The 23,182-nt window shown below is 36.6% G+C and overlaps 1 protein-coding gene across 2 annotated transcripts in view; it reads left to right on the plus strand.

Moving 5' to 3' along the window:
• BICC1 (BicC family RNA binding protein 1) overlaps window positions 1-23,182 on the plus strand; it is a 104,765-nt gene that overhangs the window by 34,145 nt on the left and 47,438 nt on the right. For both annotated transcript variants that reach the window (XM_062001645.1, XM_062001646.1), the window contains exons 2-3: window positions 1,905-1,951; window positions 18,121-18,190. In XM_062001645.1, coding sequence (XP_061857629.1) covers window positions 1,905-1,951; window positions 18,121-18,190 — 117 coding nt within the window. The remainder of the gene's footprint in view (window positions 1-1,904; window positions 1,952-18,120; window positions 18,191-23,182) is intronic.

A 23,182-nucleotide genomic window follows, 5' to 3' on the forward strand; every position in this document is an offset into this window, starting at 1 on the left:
TTAAATACCATGCACTCTTGAACTGTATTAGATAAAACTGCCTAATGTAGACTTTTTCTGTAATATTGAAGTACTGTTATTGATTGTTTGAGAAGCTTACTTCAAATGTAGTAGCATTGCTGCTTCTGGGGAGAAACAGTAATGTTGCACCTCAAGCCTGTATCTGCTCAGTCGCATTTGTCCTTAGATTGCGTTTGCTAATAACTTAAGAGTTTGGAGTTGGTTGTGTAATTGGAAGAGTGAGGAGTACTAAGTACCCAAAACAGTTTTGAAGCTAGTGTGATGGTGTGAGCTAGAGGCTCGTTCCTTAGAAATACAGGAAAGTCAGTATAGCAATGAGTTTCTTCAGTAATCCTGTATGATTCAGGAAACTTCTTTTGCACTTGGAGTTCTGTTTAGAGGCATCCGTTTATCCAGAGAAAAGAAATTATCCTCTTCATAATTAGTTTGAGTTATTGTGTTTTGAATTGGTTGCTAGGTTTTAGATAGCCGCGTGGATAAGCTACATGCAAACAACTGTATCGTTGTAAGTGCAATTACTTAACCTGAACTAAATTTACAATTACAAGTTTAAATACACATGGGACATACTCCAGGACCTAATTCAGGTCTTGTCTTTGATGTGAATGAATTACTAGATTGCTTCTTGTAAGTTTCCAAGCTGGGATCTACAATAATGTCTTGTTCTACCATTGTGGTAGTGTTGGCCGTGTCTGTCAGGCACTGATGGCTCTAAACTCTGTTTACAGTCTCCATGTTCCCTTTGTTAGTATTTGCTTTTCTGTAAATACAAATGTCCCACTGTGAGCAGTACAGCCCCAGAGTGTGGGGAGTTTCAGTGTGCTGGCACATGTGCCTCTGGTGCTGTGTGCCCATCTGCACTGAAACTGAAGTCTTGGGACCTTGCACTGTCAGTTGACACTGGAATAGGTATATGTTGACTGTGAGAAGATGGTCTTCTCTGTTTTATCTTCTCCTCCAAATTGCATTGTTAAGAAGACTGTTTTCTCATGGTGTTTCTCTTCACAAAGTCAAGATTTTCAGCCTGTGATTTCACTGGGTTAAGAGGATGAAGATCTTTTTTCCCTGCTTAAGTACTGCTTGACTCAGTTGCCAAGTCCTACTAGTAGCCACCTCCAGTGCCACTTTTGACTCCAAGTCATCTTTTTTTTTTAACATTCCAAGTGTTCAAATATGCTTATGGCTCTGGTTTGTCAATAGCACCATTTCCCATGGCAGTATCTAAGATTGCCTTTTGTTTTCCAGCTGCTTAGAATGTAATAGCTCATAAACATTGACTGGTGGAAAGTACATGTTGCAAAATTTCACTGGATAACAAGTAATTGAGGAAGGAATATTTAACAGCACTAAATAAGGGTTTAGATTTTTGTGGCACTTCCTCAGTCTCAAGAAACCTCTGTAATAGCTCCATGTTTAGCTTCAATACAAAAAAAATAGCAGAATAGGGGAAAAACATTTTCAATATGACTCTTGCTTACTGCAATGCTTATTCTTGTTTTGGTTCTAATTTTTAATCCTGCTATAGCACATCTTGAGCCCTCCTAGCTTTCTTTTGATCCTTCTATTAGAAGAATTACATGACAAAGTATGCCGTGTGAATAAAAAACTAGAATTACATTATCATATTTCCTTGAACTAAAGTATGTATCAGTATATTATAGCTCTAGTATGCAAATAGGAACATCTGTTTGGACTCCATCCTTAGTATGTGACTTAGAAAAGCTTGTTCTGGGTATTAGTCAGTTGATAAATGTTTGTTAAATGTGAGAAAATTACTTTGAGTTGGAAGTTTGCAGTATAATGTACTCATTGATCATTTCTATATGTAAACCTGTACATTTCTCCTGTCTATTTAGTAACCAGATCCTTCTTTCATTTTACAGCTGCTGCAGAAGGCAAAGGGAAAAGTGGGGAAGACTTTTTTCAGAAGGTAAGAAAGATATTTTAATTCTATAATGTTAGTTGATGAGAGGAAAAATTATGTCCATTGCTCATCCATGAGAGGAAAAACTAGGCTTTGTGTGCAGCATCCACTATACTCATCAGGTTAAAAGAAAAAGATGTTTTTGTCACTTAAAGTATCTACTAACCATCAGCTGGGCATGGAATGTGATGAGAAACATGTTCTTTGGTGTGTGCTACTCTGTCACACACAAAAATATTGTTTAACTGAAAGAGTTAAAATATGCATTATGAAAGTTTCTTTTGCTTAATAACATAGGATTCATCCAGATGATGTTGTGAGGTGGTCTTAAGGTTTTTATGCCTATGAGGAAATGCTGCATCTTGTTACTAAAACAGTGCTGTGAAATTTACTGTGAAAGAGCTGAAAGCATAAATATTTGGTCGAGAAATGCAAGGCCTTTTAAGAAAGAAATGCACAATCCACAGAGTGATTTAGTTAAGTTTGTGGTTAGACAGAGCCACGAAATGACTGGAAAACCTAGTCCTGCAGCAACTAAACTACAAAGAGTATGATGGTCAAGAGTAATGACTTTGAAATTACTTTTACCAAGCAACATGGTTTTGGTGTTTGTATTTTTGGTTTTTTTGGGTTGTTCTGAGATTGTGTGTAAAATATTATTTACAAGTTGTGTTAATGATTGTCTGCATATAGTGCGCTAATAAAAATGAGCTGGTTTGTCTTTCTGCACTGTAGAGAAGATAGTGTAAATGTCATACTGTGTACTGAAATACTTTGGCCATTAAACAAGTTCATTAAACAAGTTTGCTGTGTTTTCCATGTTTTCTTTGTATTTATAAGTGGTACTTAAAAAGAAAAAGGTCTGTTTTCAGGTGTGGAAAAATAATTTATCCTGTTTGTAGTTGTCAGATGTATTGGTTAAGGCTGAGGAGGAGGAGGAGTATGTATACTGCCAAAATGTTTGTTTTAGAAAGTATTCTATAGGAGTGTTCAGATTGTTGCACTTGATTGACAATGAGAGTTAATTTTCTGAATGTGCTGATTGTGCTTCATTCTCCAATATTTGTGTGCACAGAGGAGAATGTGTCAGCAATTATTCCTTAGGATTTTATTGAAATGCATGCGTGGTTTTTTTACTTACTGAAGCAAAGTCAAGTCATGCTGGTATATTCTACTCATCATTCATTTTACAAGAGTGTTTGCTCACACTCCTATAAGTCAGCTTATTCTTGAAACTGGGCAAAATATTTTGTCTGTGTGGGATTGCATGTCTTGCCTATTTGACAAGTGCATTTGGATAGTATCTATTTATTGTAGATGTGATGTACTTTGCAGTTATGTAGCTGTTGGTATAACAGCAGTAAATACTACTTCAAATTTAGTAGTAAAGTGAAATGTGCCAGTACTTCCAGTAGGTGAATAAGAGTACACTATGTACCCATATTAATAATAGACTTAGTGGCTGTTTTGGCATTAATATATGGTTGTGGATGTGCATAATTACAGGAATATACGTATAATTATATAGGATACTGCAATAGGTTAAAACTACTTCATTTAGGCTAGCATTCTTCTTACAGTCTCATCTACTAGTTTAGATTACTGAGGTTTCTAAGTAAATACACACAATACTGCAGCTAATAAAAACAGATGGAAACTATCTTCTTTGCAAGTTCTCTTTTGTTCAAAAAAAATCTTTGGAGAGTTGCTCATAGCTTACTCACTGTCTCTGTGCAATTTCCTCTAATCGGGGTTAAGCCTTTTCCTTTCTCATGTGAAATGAATAAGACAGTTTCTGGAGGTACAATACAGACTCTTTTGATGTGTTTCAGGTTGTGTAGTGAGGTAGAAAGTGATTTGTAGCATTAGAAACATATTGCAAACCAAGGGAGCAAGACACTGATGGTAACTTAATTAGAAGCTGTAGTAAATGCATTTTTTAAAATACTTTTGAAAGTTAGGCTTGAGGTTGTTTTGGCTGGCTTGTGAGTGGAATGGGGAGGGGAAGTGCATCGTTGAAGAGGCACATCAAGAACTGAGGGTGTAATTGGCATAAATGATGCCGTGTACCATAATTTCTGACAAACTGTGCCTTCAGCGTGCTGAAGGCATTGTTGGTGGAAGGGGTGAAATGACAGAAGGCTGAAATGACAAGAAGTAACAAGGAAGATTCCAGAAAGTGGTTTTGTGTATCAAGACATACAAACTAAGAGGGAGGGAGGAGAGAGGTTCTTGTTACTGGAAGCAGTGAGACTGTGCTGATCTCTAGCAGATGGCTCTGTATGTGGCTGCTGGGTTTTGCTTGGTGGCAGTGCTCAGTTCTTGATTAGTCAGGAAGAACAGAAGTTGCTTATATGCTATTTGAGCTGGGCTCAAAGTCAGGGACTCGGCCTAAATTGCTAAGGTGCATGTAGCTCACTCTGAATCTGTCGTGCTTTTAAAGACAGTTAATACAAGGTTCTGGTACGAAGTCTTTTACTGGTCTTCAAACATCAAAGCAAGCACTATTACTTTATTGGGTTTTCATAATCACATCTCAGTAATGTGAACTACTCCTATCAACTTTTAACTTTTAAAGTTTAATAATAACAATTTAAATGTCAATGGATTATTTCACTGAGCATTTTAGCAGATAGAAGCAAATACTGAGCAGTTGCTAGTGGAGTTACAGAATAAGCCACAGTTTGTGGCTGCAAGGGACAAATTAAGCTAATGTTTCTACCCTGTCTTGAGGAAGATGAAGTGCCGCTTCCTCTGGTCTTGAATTCGATTGAGAAGTAGGTAGGTGGGTTTTGGTACTGTCACTTTAAAAAATCCTAAAGACTTTGCCACATACGCTTCTAATATTTCGAAGTTTTAGTACTGTTTCAAAGCTGGGAAAATCCAACATTGTCTAATGTGGATTTTTCAAAACCTCTGGGAATTGCTAATAATTTAGCAAGAAATAAGTAAATTATTTATAAGTAAATTAGCTTTCTCTCTAGAGCTCTCTGATGTGTAGTGATAGGTAATCTTAAATAAACATACAAACCTACCATTCTATGATTCTATGCATGCTTTTGCTGTTGTATTACGTACTATTTATGTGAAAGATCCTCATGGACCTTGCTCTATAGATTATTATCCTAATTTATTCCATGAGAGTAACATATAATATGAGGTTATAACCTGTTTTTGGTCCATGGTTCAAATTCAGTTGATGGTGGAATTTTTCCATTGAGTTCCATAACATCTGGTTGACACCTCATAGGTGAGCAAGGCCCTTCCCAAACCAAGCCAAGACATAGTTCCAAGGAACATATAATTTATGTAGCACTAGAGATATGTATGGCAGTCATCTAAAATATAGGAAGGTGGTGCATCTCTGCCCTGAAGAGTTCATAATCCAAAACAGATGAGGGTTAGGTGTTTGGACAGAGGGGCATTTAATTCATCATTTCTGTTTGCTTTTTAGTTCTTGCCTCATGAAGTTCGTTCTTTTTGTTAAACATTTGGAAGCAAGAGTGTACATCTAGCCTTATCATAGGGCTGTCAACAGCATGGTGAGTGATAGGTGAACCTATAATAGATAGGTATGGGTTTAGTAGAAACTACTAGTGGATGGAGTTCACGGGCTAATGTGAGGCTGCGTGGGCAGAAGGTAGTGACTGGAGAGGATGCACATGTGCTCTCTGCCCAAGAGCTTGACACCAGGTCAGAAGCAAGCTGCTTGTTTCGGCATAATTCAGCATGTATGTGTCTTAGTCATGGGATCTTGGAATATTTCTGAAAGGACTCCTCAGCTCCTTTCCTGACTGTCAAGAGTTAGTTTGCAGAATTTAGCTTTGTGGAGAGCGCAATATACCACCAACCTGCTGCTTACTTGTGGTTTTTACTGTTGCTGAACATTTAGATTTAGGGTTGGAAAAGTGTGTGTGTTTGGTTCTAATCAGAGAAATTATGTTTGTAGGAATATGAGGTTTTTAAGATATCACTGGATTTAGGCAAAATATGTGCTTAAAAATGCTTGCGCTTCTCTTGACTGCAGATTCGGTTATTCCCTGAAGGGAAAGTAATCACATTTGGAAGTTTGAAGATTCAAACGAGCCAATGTTGTATGTGTGTACCAAAATATCTCCTGTTATTAGCAGTTTAGGTGTGTAAAGAGAGACAATGGTTTTCATTTTTAGTTTTCCTTCCTTTCCTTACGTGCTACAAATGAAATGTGTTACTTGTCATTAAATGAGTAGCACCTGAAAAGGTACTGAGGCCACTTTGGAAAAAATATTCAAGGAAACCATCTTTTAAAACAAGTTGCTGTTCCAGTACAGATATTGGAAACAACAGCAGTAAGAGATTTTTAAAAACAAAGAAACTGAAACCACATTAAAAAAATTGCACTTGTTTGAAGATATGAGAAATAAGTATATCTGAATTGCATCTTTAATCACCTTTCTGTTAAATTCCTCTTTTGTATGCAGCAGTTTTTAATGAATGTACTTTACGTTTGATTTGTTTAGCAGACTCCGGCTGCAAAGGCAGTAAGAAGCCTGAAACCTCATTTGTTTATCTAAGACAGTAAAAGGTCTTGTTTTGCACAACATCCTGTGTTTTCCCTTGTATCTTTCAAAAATGTTTTGTTAGGGTTGTCTGGGGGAAACTTGGGAACTTTTGCCAAGTTCTTATGTGTGAATGTATTGATATTCTCTATACATGGATGCTCTTGTAAGTATAGGTAGTATATACTGATACAAAGAAAATGAACCAGGAAAAGCTAGGTCAAGATGAAGGTTGGTGATCTTTTTAGTTTCTGATTGTGAAACATGTAGGTTTCAATTGTGAAGGGCTTAGGGTATTTTTTTGAGCATTAAAAGATTAATGATTTACTTGAGACTAAGACGTCTCAGGCTGATTATTATCCATGTTCAGCAGTAACTTCTGAAGGGCTTTCTATGTGTCTTCATCCGTGACTTCTCTCAAACTGCCTGTTTGTAGTTGCCTTAAGGCTATATTCCCATTTCTGATGGCAAGCACTCAGCTATTGGTTTCTTCCAGTGCTGTTTACCTTGCTTGTGAGACATAGTTCATGGTTATTATCTGTTACCATGGGTTTCGTTTCTATTTCAACCACAGGAACAATTTTGAACTGCAGAAACTGGTTCGACACTTTCTACTTTTTCTGGGTAGAAATCAGTATCTGCGTTGATATTAACGTAACCTCTTGATGTAGAGTTTGGCTCATGGCAGGTGACAAGGATATGTTAAGGCCATACATTTTCAGAGTTTGCCTGACACATCCGGCTGTGCTGGCTGCGATGGGAACACTGGCATGCACTCCTGATTTAGGTTGAGCTTCTCATTTAGCTTCCTGGGAAGAGGAAGCATCTGCTCAGTGAGAGTGGTATGGATTAGAGACTTGGAAGAATGTCAGTGGCAGTGAACATTTGCAGGAAGTCTTGAAATTAAGTTTGTCTCCCTTTTGGCAAAACCACACCCCGTGAAAAGGAGACTGTTTAGATTGGATCAGTAAAATTGGATCAGTCAATCAAGAATGCTTATTTAACTTTTTGCTTAGTTCAGGAAGAGCTAAGTGGTGGGAAGGCTTCATTCTTGTGGAAAACTGCATTTGTCAAGCCCCTCATACAGCAAACATGCTATTAAGGCTACGAAGTAGTAACAAGATTTTTTTTGGTAAACTTAATATTTAGTTTCTTCCATGTTCCTTGTGATAGAACAGGGCTAATCTTGAGAGCTTACCTGTGCTGTGAAGACATTCTCTAATCTTTGAAAAGTTCTTGCTGTAGGTCGAAGTCTTAAAACAGTTTTATTCATAAGTCCCTTGGCCAGAAATTATGGGGATTTAAAATGTATATTATTATCCTGATCACTGCTTGGAGCTCCATCAGAGTTACAAATAAATTGGAGTTTTAGTTGAAGTTCCAGTTTATACCACTTTATTGCTATACTCTGTGCAATATCTCTTGCTTTGGAAAGCAACGGAGAAGGAGCAGTTTGTCCCCAGAGATGCTTAATCCTTTTCAATATTGAAGTTAGATCTTCTCTTAAAATAGAGGAGGCATTTTTGGCCCTTAGAAATGCTTGTTTTCTTTCCTTTCCTTCTGAAAAAAAAAAAATGAAGGAAGAGGAGGTGCGTATATGAGTGATCCAAATTAATAGCATAAACTGTATTCCTGATTTATAGGGAGGAGACTTGCTGCTTCTGCTTTTTGCAGAGGAGAATTGGCTGCGTGTTGATTTTTCCAGTGATGTGCTATGAAGGCTTGACAGTGAAGTTTTTTTTTCTTAAGTAAATTTCCCTTTTGTTCTATTACTTGTTTACAATTCATTCATAGAATCATTTTTGTTTGAAAACAATTTTAAGCTCATTGATTCCAACCAGTCACCTCACACTGCCAAGCCCAGCACTAACCCATGTTTCTCTTCTATGCGTCCTGTGGATATCTCCAAGGATGGTGACTCCACCACCTCCCTGGGCAGCCTGGGACAGTGTTGAACAACCCTCTCGGTGAAAGTTCTTCCTCATCTCCAGTCTAAACCTCCCCTAGTGCAACTTGATCTCATTGCCTCTTGTCCTTTGACAATATCTTTATTTTTCCTACTGTACTTTCAGTCACTTATTTAAAAAAAAAAGTGTTGCCCATGACCTTAAGTTAACATTTCCATTGGGAGTGAATGTTACATGTTTCTCCGTAGGTAAGGGCATTTAATGATAGTTTTCTTCTTAACTTTATTTGCTGTATTTCTAAATTAAGTATTAAGTTCTGTAAATGTTATTGTTGCAGAAGGTTCATTTAGGCTGGTTTTTGGCTGCAGCAAAAATACTGCTATGCTTGCGTATGCGAGACCCTTGTTTTGAGGATGGTCTTTCTAGTTCTTTTCAGGTGAAGTGAAGGTTAATTTGAAAGGCAGTGTGTGTGTGTATGTGTTGTGTTTGTGAGAATTTTAAAGTTTTAAAGCTAATGGGTTTACTCAGCTGCCTTTTGTTACTTTTCCATATAATCTGTTAATTAGGTTTTTTAGCTATTATCAGCTGATGCCCACTGATCAAAACTATGAATTGCCTATGATGTTAATCTTGTTCTCTGATTTTAACTTCAGCCTCTCTTCATCCTCCTCTTGCTTGCCATAGTTCTTGATCAAGAGTTTAGAAGTAGTGGTGATGCTAATTTTATTTAGAGTTAAACCAGGCTAGGATATAGCCCTTGTGAATGAGGAGCCTGCTTGCTTCTTTGTACAAGTCTTAAAGTCTGTACATGCAGACCACAAAATTATTGGTCATGAGAAACTGGAGGAAAGTATGTTAGTGTTTTGCTGGGTTTAACAGGAAGCTTTGTAGAAGTATGTGAATGGGAAACAGGCGTGCATTCCTACTGTTCCCTTTTTATACCTGAATGCCGTTGGAAAATTCAGACAGACTTTTTTTTTTTTGGACAGTGTTATTCTGTAATCAAGTTAAAATAAGAATTAGTTTAACAAAAATGGACAAATTAGTATATGAATATCTAACTCTTGAAGTATTGAAACAAATGATTTGCAATGGAAGCATGAATAAAACCATACTTATGGCAGTATTGAACTTCACCCATACAGATTAGCCCATATCATAGTCTCTAAAATAATCTCAGTGTTACCATTTTCTAAGACAAGTGAAGTTAGGGGAGAGAGACTATCCAAGTAGTCACATAAAGAGACTTTTCAAAAAACGTGGTTGCAGTTTCTGATAGCTGGAAAATAAAATAGGAAAATCAAGTTTCCCTGCCCTACAAGAGATGCGTGCACTCATATCCTTCCCTTTTCAAAGGCATTTTTTTCATACAGTTCTCCTTGCTGTACAGAAACCTATAAAACTGGTCCTTAATCCTTGTCTTCCTTATGCATCATTTTGTTAGATATTTTTAAGTAGTTTACACTGAGTTATAACCAACTTATTAAAGGGATTTTTTTATGTTTTATAGTTTTAATTCTCACTGTGCTGCTGCTCTATTTAGGAGAGAGTGTTTCTGCCATGTAGGAGCACAAACTGCAAACTCTAAATGGCATGTTAGTCTGGAATGGGGGGATGCATTCAGGTCATCTGCTACTGCTCCTGCTCAGAGATAGCCTCTTGCCCTTACCTGCAGAAAGGTACCCCTAATACTGTGCAGTCACATTCACTGCACTACATTCTTTTTAGACTAGTATTTGTAATATAAACAGTGAATTGTACTTCTGAATTTCATTTATAGACCACCCTTGGGGGGGGAAAAACCCAAACCCACAACAGAGCTTGGGATAGCAGTCCATTGCTATACCCAAAATGCGGGCCAGACTTGCGAAAGTGCTACATGATTGCTTGCACCAAGCTTTGGGCTAAGTTTTGTCATCTCCTCTTAAATTTTGTCCATTCCTCTTACTGCTTTACCAAACGCAGTAGTCCTTGTTTCTGTACTATTGATGTGCTTTGGTTTTGTCATCTCAAGTGCTTACTCTGGCATCACCAGTTGTAAAGGTTGAGTTCACACTGTCGGTTCCTGGGTAACTTTATCCAATTCCTTCTTTGTATCTTACTCTTCCTTCCTATCCTTGTTTTTCCCCTGCTTTCTCATTCCCCCCAACATATACACACCCCCCCAAACCAGAAAACAATCAAATAGAATACCCCTTCTCATTCCAGCTACATCCATTGCTATGTTCTTGCTGCCAAAAGTCTTGTTCAGGGATTAGTCATCCTCTCAAATACTGCTGCTTCACCACTTTTGCATTACAAGAATAAATACCAGCCCATGTAGAATTTTCCTTGTCTGCTGTGATTCTTCAGTTCAGATCTTCTCCTGCTTACATAAGAATATATATTCTTTTTTTCTTCCAATGCAACTGATACTGAAACTATAAGGGTCACCTTGTTGATGCTGTTGTAAAAGTGTACATACTGAGGGAGTCACGCTACCCCTAATACAACTTCTGTGAAGGCAGAAGATGTAAGATCAACATTTCATGTATGTGGAATAAAATATCAAAAGGCTGGCAAAATTAATGTGTGTGTGTGTGTTTACTTGGCATCCTGAGGTCTGATGTAAAAACTATCATATGTTACCATTTGGTTAACACTGAATTAGATGGTTTCATTTTCTAAAATGAGATACTTATTTGGATGTTCAAATTTTTAAGGAGTGAAATCCACAGTAGTTAAATTTTGGCTTTTTTGAAAGTTAGTAAACTGGATAACTATAATCCCTTTAGCCTGGCAGTCTTGCCTTGCTAATTACAAGCACATATTGTATCAAATTGTGACTGTGTTGATGTTAAATTCCATTTGTCTGTCTCTTCTTAGAAAGAAAAATGTTGTTGTAAAAATTCGAGTAAAATTGCTGATCAACTGGAACTCCCAACTTCTAAATATTCTGTCCAGAGCCTCAGCTTTCATTATGGTTTTTAAAACTGTGCTCAGAATGCAAGCCTATCCTTTCTCAATTGAATTTGATTTAGAAATATTTCTGGGGTTGCCTGTTCATTTTTTTTTTTGTGGCTACTTCACTGAGTTTAAGTAGTTGGAGCATTTGAATTATGAAAACTGGACATTTTTCAAACACAGCTTCTGTGCACTTGTAAATGGTTATGCATAAGGACCTGTATCTGTCTTAAAATGACTATTTGTGTGTACTAACAATATTTTATAGATGTTGCTGGGATGAAGACAGTGCTACATGTCAATTGTGTATTAAATTTCACTATTTAAGGTTATTCTAGGTGTAAATGAAAAATATCAGGCACAAAATGAGGGTGATGTTTATCTTTTGATAAGATATATATATGTGATCAGGCCATCCTAACATTTTTGTTACCTACTGAATTAATTTTGCATACTGAAGGGTATTTTAGATAGTATTTGGAAATCAAAACATTAAAAAATTACTTTGAAGTGGCTTTGATACTGAAAAAAAATCTTGACTTACTACAGCCGTTATTTTTAAGGCTTCATCGTTCAAAACCATATTTACAAAGCTTTTACATTTATTTCATCTTAAAGGTTATTCTATCAGCATTCTGTGATTTAACCTCACTACTTAAGTATTTTTCATTTTGTGCTTTAAACATTGTGCTCCCAACGTACCCGTGGAAGAGCAAAAAGATATGTTGTAGGGTTCAGGAATCAGTTGTGGTGGAAGAAATTGGGGTGGGTGGTGATGGTATGAATCTTTCTACCTACAGAGTTTAGCAGAATATCAACATAATGTTTGGCTTCCTTTCTAGATCCATAAAAGCAACTGCTTGACTCTTTTGGATGTGCAAAAAGAGTGGAAGCTTTTCTGGCAGTAATACTGTTTTCCCATTAATACTGCATATTTTTGGAAAAACACATTTGTTACGTTTTGAAAGGCCATTACCTTGGTACTACATTTTTTACTATTGATTTTGATTGTATTTCTTTTTTTCTTCCCTGTCTTGTTCAGTAATTTTCATCTTTGCTTACAAGAATCAAAGCATAGTGTCTGAAATATTCTAAGGAGCAGACAAGTTAGGCACTCTCTGAACATTTGCATTGTTAGGTAATTGAAATTAAGGTCCTGTTGGAGTACTGCAGATGTTTAAGTGAAGTGTCTGCTACCACTGAGGTTGGTACATGCCTAAGTGTTTCTGTTGATTTTTAACTTGCATAGAGGTAAATCTATGAAATCTGTTTGAAAACAAACTCAACTGTTCAAGCCATGATATGGACAGATGGTAAAAACCACCAGTGACCACACCATGTCATTGCTTTCTAATGTTTCTGATACCCTTTATTTTTCATGCTATCTACAAAACATAGTATTATGTATTTAAAAAGAGTGTTCTTACTCAACTGTTAGAGAGATATATCTATTACAGAGATTACAGATCTATTTCAGAGATGGGCAATGAAGCTGGTAAAGGGTCTGGAGAACAAGTTGTGTGAGGAACAGCTTGGCGAGCTGAGGTTGCTCAGCCTGGAGAAGAGGCTGAGAGGAGACCTTCTGGCTCTCTGCAGCTACCTTGAAAGGGAATTCTAGTGAGATAGGGATCTGTTTCTTCTTCCCTGTAATGAAAGGTAGAACAAGAGGAAATGACCTCAAGTTGTTCAGGGGAGGTTTAGATTGCACATAAGGAAGAACTTTTGGGCTGGAGTCACTATCCCTAGAGATACTTCAAAGATGCGTAGACGAGGTGCTGAGGGATGTGGTTTAGTGATGGGCTTGGCAATGTGAGTTGAGTGGTTGGACACAATGAACTTTAAGGTCTTTTCCAACCAGTATGATTCTATTCAGATAAATTAGTGTCTATTGTAAAAATACAACTTAAATGTTGTTACAAGGCTTTTAACATCTACGCTTATTCGTTGTCTTAAGTATTCTACATATTCAAATGATGTATAAATCTTCTGCAGTGTTAAACAAGGTTAAGCTGTGGAAGCCAATTCCTCACACTGAAAGAGAAGGTTTTTGCATTGATGAAATAACAAAGTGACTTTTTTATAGTAATACTTGTGGTTTGGAGAGTTGCTTTTGTCATTTCAGTTGGAGTGAGATCATTGTTGAGTTAAATTTGAGATGAACAATTGCAGAAACCTACTGCTAGAGGGAGGGTCTTCTCTCACCTGTTTTTTTCTTTCACTGTGAATAAGAACTGAGGCAGAAATGGCCAAGATGCACAAATCACAAAGGTAGGAAGATCGGGAATAGGTAACTTGAAATGCACATTATTGATTGAGTATACTTGTTTTCAATGAAGGAAGGTCTGCTTGATGTGTTATCTTTTCTTCTACTGTGTGTGAAATACTTCTTGTGAATTCCGAAATGCTTGTGGGTTTTTGGGGAGTTTTGGTTGGCTGGCTGGTTTATGTCATTCAGGGCATTCCAGTTTCCATCCAAAATCAGCTAAACAAAAATGACGACGTCAGAAAAAATATTTTTCTTATTTTCTTGGTGTAAAAACTCCCCAAAGTGCTTAAACTGTAAATTTTGTAAGATGGACTACAAGGAAACCGAAAGCTTTTCTTGAAGCTTCCTTACAATTAGACTTTTTTTTTTTTTCTTGAAGGCCCAATGATTTGCAACTGGAGCCAATTTTTTCAGGGTCAGGGCACGGTCTTATTTGTTTTGTTGGTATCTTCCAGTATTTTGTGTCATCTTCTGTGTTCTCCACTGAATAGCTTACATATTTTGGCTACATAAACAGTACAGTTCCTCTTGGGGAAGGGGAAGAACGGGAGATGTGCATAAACAATGTCTTAGAGTTACCTGCATTTTGGGAAGCAGTATAAGATTATTTACTATGGGATTAAAACTTGCTGCTAAATATGCCTGCTCCCTTTTGCCTGTTGATGCTTCAAGTCAAGGAGGGTAGTATCAACCCTATCACTTGTATGAAAAAGCAAGACTAAGCAGTGGTGCTGTTCCATAGAGATCATTAACTCTGATTCAGTCACTCCTAGGTTTAGTTTCCTCTAAATGTTTTTTAACTAATGTAGTTATAAATTTAAAATACCTGTATTATATTACTTGTAAAGTGAATTCTGTTCTGTTTTGCTCACTTGAGAGCAGTACTGCTGTTTTCAGGATATTTGGCATAACATGGAGTTTTTACTAATAAAACTATTTCATTGCAACATGAAGTTAAGGTTTTCATGGACTGTTTCCATTTTTGTTTCAGGAAAAAAAAATCCTGACACTTGAAACTGTCTGGGTTAGAATGTTAAACCAGAACTAGAAGTTGACACAGCAGTGATTTGTGATACACAGAGCTTTTTTGTCACAGAGTTTTCAACATCATCTTTACCTTTGAGATGAACAGTTATAGTAAAAAGCTACTTTCTTGCTTTCTAGAACTTGGTTATATTCCTGCTGTTATAACAAATGCAATATAGAAATGATGAAATAAATAGGATAATAATTACTAAAAGCAAGCAATATAGTTTCAACTCTTCTTAAGTGTTCCTGTGAAAACTTCTCAGACAAACCCACAAGTTCATTTCCATTGAAAACCTTTTTAGACTGTTCAAGTTTTCAAATTGTCTAACAGGCAAGGTGAAAAAATAAGCTCTGCAGCAAAACCTATTTTATTTTTTTCCTATACAATATGTGGTTTTCAAAATTGTGGGAAAGATGATTATTGAAATTAATTAGCTTGGAATTTGTGATAAAGTTTGCTGCTTGGAGTTGAAAGCCAGCACATACTCTGAATATTTATATACTTCACTAAATGCACTTCATTTATTTGTATCCTGACTTTTTTTTGGTCTAACTACAAAAGATAGGAGATTAACTTGTCTTTGTAGTAACTGAACTTGGTTGCTTTTTTGGTCAAATATGGTAATTCTTAGTATTGCATTCTCCAAAGTGCTTACAGATATCAGGTGGCCAAATCTCAGTGGCTGGCAGTCAGACTTTTTTTCCTTTGAAGATTTCATATGCATCTCTGTCTATGTCTCCAGAATGTGGGCATCTCAGAAGTTACAGACTCTCATTTTGTTTTGGCTTAGCATGAGAAATGGGGAGGATTTAATTTAAGACAAAAGCCTTGAAACTTTGAGATGGTAAAGACTGATGTCATATAAGGCTTGTCTTGAATGACACTTCTATTTCCTCTCTTATGGTTCCTTTTATGTTGGATCTTCTTTAACTTAATCCTGCACTATTCTTTGTTGTAGCATCTCTGTTCTCCTTTTAGCTAATGCCTTCCTATTTTCTGTCTTTTTCATTGCCTGTTGCACAATTAAGAATAATCCTGGCTGAAAGCCCTCTATCAAACACAAGTGATTTCTTTGAAATAGCTCTTTTCACATCTGGATTGGAAAAATTGTGAAAAATATGTCTATGTTGATGATAGAATTTCACCCTCCTGGAACTGTCTTATTTCAGCTGTAACTTATTATCCAATAGTTGCTGAGACCAAAAATATAGTATAATGAAGTCTGGCTGACACTTTCGGTTTTTCCACATGGTATACTAATCTGGAAGTGGTTGTGATGCCCTAAGGATTTGGATGTAGAAGATAACAATTAAGAACTGTCAGAGAAGTCTATCTTAGTTTTGAATTGTACTGTTATGGAAAACTTATTGGCATTGTAGCTATTTTCTTAATGTATTCATTTTCTTCTTGGAAGTGGCTTTGCTAATTATTTTGGCATTTTGTTTTTTTCCTTGTGTACTGTAATTCTTATTTGTATCACCAATCAAAAGAACATAATTTTTTTTTTTTTAGTCCCAAGGAAACTTAGAAAATATTCTTTATACAGGAAGAATCAGACCCTGAGAGCTGCCATCTGAAAAGCTCTGTCCTTTTCCTTTCCTACCTCTTTACTACTTACAGCAACCAAATATTCATTCAGGTTTTCTGGTTTAGGTTTGTTCCCTAGCTTACAGTTTTTACAGTGAACTTGTTTACTTTGTTACCATTATACACATTAATCTCCTTAAAACTTAGTGTGAGGTTGCATATGGAGTACTTTCTCCAATTATGTTCCCTTCAGCCCAAGAAAGATCCTGACAAGCACAAATTACTTCAGTGATCAATCACTGCCTGTAGCAGTTCATATACAAAGAGCCATGGAGAACAAGGTTCATTCAGCATGAAGGAGGTGAGATAATACCAGTCTTCAGCTACTCTGTGGATGGTTAGAAGATAGAGTGAGTCAGGTTCCTCATGAAAGTTCTCATATCCCAAGGTGGAGCAAAGGAAAACTCAACCACATCTGCGAAATTAATTTATCAGTAAAGGCGATCACACACTAGAATAAGTGTGCAGGGAGGTTATGGAATCTCTTTCCTTTGAGGTAATGAGAGCTTGATGGTCAAGACCTTGAACAGCATGAGCTAATTTTGCACTTTGCCTTGCAGAGAGTGTGAGGTTGGGCTTAAATGAGTTCCAGAGGTTCCTATCTTATAAAGTTTTTCTTTGATTAATGTCAATTAGAAGAGGTCCTAGAATCAATCTGAGCAAACAGGTTGTGCTTGATCTATTTTGTAATAAGCTACTGACGTTTTCAAAGGTGTGAAGACCATCCTGCTTGTTACCGTACAAAATCTTGTCCATGTGTGAACAGAACTTGGATGACTTTTTCCAGGTGAAAATTCATCAGGGCCTTATATAATCAACATCTCTATCTAAAAAAAAAAAAGTCTATCTCATGCAGTCTAGCATGATATTTGATGCCCTTTGTTGGCATTCCTAAAACCATCTTGTCGTGGATTAATATGGGCAGATCTTTCTCATTTCTTTAGGTCCTTAAGATGATGAGATACTGTCATCTCTTGAGTGTGATGGGAAGTATGGTCTCATTGTACTTACTGATGAGATCTCAATATCAAAGAGAAGTTCTTCAGCCTCCATAGACATGTTTAGCGTTTCTTAGAACTGAATTTCAGTTCATATATATGAAGTCCTTGGGATCATTCAGTTTCTTCTTCTGAATTGCTACTAGATGTGATGGTGATGTACCATTAACTCTGTGCCAGTATTAAATTTGAGTATAATCTACATATAGCTACTGCACTAAAACAAAGGCAGCAACAGGTTGAGAGCCTACATTAGGCCAGGTGACTGTATGAATTTCAAAGTCAAGGTGTGTGTCTAAGTTCGGGTTTTTTTTTTTTTCCCTGTTGGCTGCTTGGAGATCTACAGATAGACTGGACATGGTTGTAGAAGTGCTCTGAAGTGCTAAATCAAGTAGTAAAATTTTAAAGTCTGAATAGTCCTACAATGAAAAGTTGCTTCTGGGTAAAGATGAATCAAAAAAACCCCTCAAACTGTGGAGGCTAACTGATGTGTCTTAACTTATAGAGGCTCAAAAGGACTACAGTTATATTTGATGAGCTTTACTTTTAAGTTACTTCAAGATAAATATTTTAACTGAATTGTTTATCTTTGAAATTCCTTTTGAGATGAGCTTGCCCTAGAGCATGCTGTTGCTAGTAGTGGTCATTAGAAATTTATGGAAATGGTAGAGTATTTTGGTTTACTCTTTGAATTTCTTTTGAACAATCAAAACTTGACTCCACCTATCATCAGACAAAAAGCTTTCTGAAGAAAACCAGAGAAGTAGTTGAAGACTTATGCTATTGATAAGTAGCAATAGTTAACAGATCTAAAAGTGGTAAACATTGTTTTTTTCCAAAAATTAACGTTTGACTTCTTAGGAGAAGAACCAACCTAATAATTCCGAAATGCTTTCTTTTTAACAGATTATGGAAGAAACCAATACACAGATTGCTTGGCCGTCGAAGTTGAAGATTGGCGCAAAATCAAAAAAAGGTACTTTGTTTTGTTATGCTTCAGGGCTCCCATCAGTTGTTAGAGTAGTTAAAACCACAGAATAAACAGTTCTGTCTTCAGCATCAATATTTCAATACTGGACACCTGAAATATTTTCATTCAAGTCTACTATTTTTATAAGAATTTCCTGTTGAATTTAACTTTGCACACATATTGGACACACAAACCCATTTCAAGTAGCTTGCACTTAGGCAGATACTCTATCAATACTATTGTACGTATTGCCTTCAGTATTTATACTTTCTTCTGTATAATTCTGCATCTAATATAAACAGTTTCTTCATTTTATAGCAGCCAAAGTCAGTCTTTCTGGTAACTTTGTAGATTAGTGGGTGTTCTGTGAGGTTTTTTGTTTGTTTATACATGTTGAGTATAAATACGTGTTGGTGAAGTGCAGTTAGAACAACATATACTCACTGTGTCCCTGATAGACAATCTACATGCCTTTTTGGGGCCTTTAAAAAACCAAAGTAGAGCTGTTACTTAGGAATGGACTGTATTATGTGTTTTTAATTACGCTTCTTTTGGAAGTAAAGCCTGGTAATGTGAACCAAGTATACAATCTGGAACGTCTCTTTTTGACATAAGCCTTCCATTTCTGTTCTTAAAGAATCATAGCTGTGACTGAATGAAAGTAATACTTTATTTTTCTCCTGCAGGAAAAGAGATTTTGGGAGTTTTTAACATTGAGCGTATGTCTGCTCAGGCTGATGTGTTAAAAACCAAGGAAGTGGAGTTCAAATAATTTCTCTGTACAATATATTTAGAATGTATACATGGAGATGTGGGCTATAACAGCCTTTGTAAATCAAACTCTCACGGGAAGGAAAACAATCTCTTCAGAAAGGTGCAGGATCCAAAACACTTTGGTGAAAAGTGAGATGTGAGTCTCTGAGATACTTTCACATATGATATTGAAGTACAAATGGATGTAAATTTTTTCTTCCCCACTAGCATGGAAAAAGAATCTCACTTGGGAGGGGAAAAGGGAGCAAGGAATTCAGACTGGAAAAAATGCAGGTGTCATATGTATGTATATATTCATATGTGGAACTACTATTTATATTAACAGGAGAGTGACAAGGCCAATGTGCAAATTACTGCTCTGCATATTTTCTGCCTGAGGTGAATTGATACGCAGCTAAAGATCCTCAGGAAACTGAGGCAAGAGAGTTTGTTTTTCTTCTGAGGAGAGCAGAGAAGAAATAAAGCAGTACCTGCACTTTTTTTCTTGGGAATGTTAATAAGCCTCGTTCTGAATATAAAAAGCAGAGGTGAAAGGCCATGAAAATAGAGTAGGGATAAGAGAGATGGCTGGCTGGGATTCTGGATTGGTACTTAATCTACATATAAAGCTACATCTTTAATTCAACCTCTTTATTAGTAATCAAAGAGAAGCTAATGGTAGATTTGCAGTGGAGCTTTGTCTGTATAAAGAATGAATATGAATACTGGGGGAGATAAAATGGCTAAAAACTGTGAGCTGACGATAAAAATGAAAACAGAGAGGGGAATAGATAACACAGCTGGGTGTACTGAGTGCATCTGCATTGGGAATCATTATCCTGGAAAGATTTTATGCCAAAAGAGACTTTAGATAGTGATGGGCTGCAAACCAGGCATTTTAGCATTATGCTATAAAGAAATGTTTCAAATGGCTGTGGACTGCAGGATGGCTCTAGAGTTAAGATTTCTGCACTCTGGCTAGTCCTGCTCTGGAAAGTTGTGTATATGTTTACACACTTAATGTTGCAAATTAGCATATATGTACAGAGAAACTCTTAACCTAGAGGTTCCTAATTCTTGTGAAATAAAATGTAGTTTTTATGTTCTGTTTACACTTGGTTTCGGTTGTTTGCTAAAATATGACTTTCCAGTCGCAACTAAAACAGCTGTTTATATATGGGAAATATTCTAAGTGTTTTACATACTCTAGCTTCAATTAATGACATTTTGTGTTTGAGGAAAGTCTGCCATAAATAAATAGCTGGTGCTCTGGGGACTTGAACTCAGAACATGCCATCTTCTCTCCCTGTCCCTTTGGCTGGGAATTGAGTGCCTGCTAGGGAGGGAGCAGCAGTTACAGATGGACACTCTTGTACCCCAGCTGTACATTATAGTATCATAATCAAATGATACCAGATTTTTCATGTAATTTTCCAATGTCATTTGTCTGTGGTTTGAGTAGTTTCACATGCTGTGGATGTATGTTGTAGGCTTTGATCATGCACAGCTTGCCTTCCAAATAATGAGGGGAAAAAATAATCATAAGGAAGACAACTCTCGCTGTCCTGTTGCTGCTGTCATGTTGTTTAGGCTGTCATGGAACATTTTGGGCTTAATGTAGCATTATTCTCACTGCTGTTGGCAGTTTTTAATTTGAGGTCATTTATACTGAATCAATAAGGACAGAGCATATATTTTCTTCCTAACTATAACATATAGGTATTGAAATTTGCAGACAATGTGTGCATCATAAGGTTCAGTAAAGAACTGAAGATTAAGGTCTGTACAAGACTTGGAATCTTTAATAACCTTATAGGAGAAAATGTGCTGTGGTGGAACTGAAGCGCTAAGAGTACATGACCTGTAAATGGTTAAATGGTTTCTTTTCTGATTACAGCTTTTAAATTGATGACCACAAAGTAGTATGTGCTGAGAATCATAACAATAATTCATTAACTCAAACTTGATAAATCTTTCCTGAAGTATTTTAGTTACAAAAGCCAAATGTCAAGATTTAGCTTGTGCAAAAAGGTCTAAATTTGCTAATTAAAATTTATTTCTTAATATGAAACTTATAGAATAGTTCTTTGCCAAAGCTAAAATTGAAAGATATCAATTATCAATTCTCAGCTGTTTCATAAAGAGCAAAACACGAGTTTCCTGTCTGTAATGAACACCAGATGCTGTAGTCTTACTCTAGTAATGAAGGGTTATGAGGGTTAAAGTATTTTGAAATACATGTTTAGAAAACACACAAACAGACAAATTTTGCAGTACCATTTGTAAACAAGCCATTTGTTCAGGTTGATGAAGAGATCCCATACCATTAAGGCTTCAGAGAGGGAAGTGAAACAATTTAAAGTGCTTCTGTAATGACTGATTCCTGTCCAGGGATAATGAAGCAATTGGCACTGGCATGGTCTGCTCTGCTGCTTTGCCAGGGTGCTGAAGAGTTCAGGGCCTACCAAAACTTTCTGTTCTTGGAGATTTCAGGTCCTCCATAGCCCAGTGAATTAAAGATCTAACTGAGATAGCTTTTCTTATCCATTCTTCCTATGCTTTCCACATACTACTTTAGTCTGTTATGGCTACTATTTAAGAATGCTATTAATAATCTTCTAAAGTTCAGTGGAATAAAAATTTAGGGTAGATTGCCAAATCCTAAATGGTCAGATAGTCAGGTGTAAGCGAACACATTTTTACTGCCCCTTCACAAAATACAGATCTATCCTCTCCTTGTTGTCCAACTCTTTCAGCTGTGCTGTCACTGGTACTTACATTGTCATATAGGGATCAGATTGACTTAAAACTAATGATGGATAATTTTTATGTTGTGAGACGAAGGGAGGAAGAGTGAAATGTGGCGTCAGGCTGTGCAGCCTTATGATTGTCCACAAAAATAGAATGGGTTATTTACACTTTTGACAGGTTTTCTGATAAATCCCCGGTCTGATTTTGTGCTTTTCACATAAATTATTTTTCTCTTCAGAAATACTTAGTTTTTTCTCATTTGAGTTTGTTAACAAAATCCTCTCAAAAGAGGATGGAAGCTGCTTTCAACATGAAATCTCTTACTATAAAATACCATACATGGAGAAGTAATTAATGTAAGAGCAGTTCAGCATTTTACTTGCCAGTCCTTAGCATCCCATGTGCAGATACTTGATCGTTCACATACATATTCCATGGAGCGATTGTATCATTTCTTAAAAAAGCAACCGTTATTGACCATTGTACGATATTGCTTCCAATACTGCTACTGAAATGAACCCCACATTTGTACAAAGGAGAGACTGCATTTCCCAAGTACAGTTTCAGTGAAACATACGGGGAAAAAAAAATAGGTAACACTTCAAATTATTCCAATATATTAATAGCTGCAGGTAAGACATTGTCAATGGTCATGTTCAAACATAGTACTTTGTGATGAAAACAGTGAAAACAGAAGAGTTAATAATCCCCTGCAGTGTGGTTCTATAGGAGCTATGTGAGCTTTAAACGGTATCAGCACCTTCTCTACTGTGTCTGGAGGTCTTTGGATTAGTTTGTTGTTGTTTAGTTGGTTGGGGTTTTGGGTTTTTTTTTTTCAGACACAAACAAAACAGAACACCCAACCAAAACCCACAATTCCAAAAAATCCACCAAACCAAAACACTCCAAAGCTAAACAGTGAATCTAATGAGGTAGCAGTTGAGCACGGTGAAGTGCCTCTGTTATAAAGTAGTTTTGTACCCTTGCTTCTGGAGATTGTCTCACTACATTGATGATATTTTGTACTAAATGCAGAGTTTAGAGAAACTGCTGCATTTTTTTCTTCGATTATTGCTGAAATTGCTGGAATACTAAAATAATTTCAGCATATGCTACTAAATTTGAAGTAATGTACTTGATCTTTTTCTAAATACCAGGTGGCTTGAGGCTGGCTTCTTGGCAAAGTGCAGTTATATAATCTAAAATTTTTCCCCAAGAAGTTGTCCAAGTCTGAGCTTAGTCAAATAAGCATAGAAGTAACAAAAAATTACCTAATAGTTTAGGCTATTTACTTCTTTGTCTTATGTAACTCCTTAAGCTGAAAACTGTATGCTCTGTTTCCAGCAGTTTGGCGTCTGCAAGACTGAAGACCTTTGCAGTTCTAATATGTAATGCAGTGCTGTGTATGTGTGTGTGCATACAGAGCAATGACTGTTAGGATTGCTTTAGTTTTAAAATCTTCAGTGTTTTCCTTTTCTGAGGCTTTACACGTGT

The sequence above is a fragment of the Colius striatus genome, chromosome 8 (assembly GCF_028858725.1).
Source record: "Colius striatus isolate bColStr4 chromosome 8, bColStr4.1.hap1, whole genome shotgun sequence".
Lineage (NCBI taxonomy): Eukaryota > Metazoa > Chordata > Aves > Coliiformes > Coliidae > Colius > Colius striatus.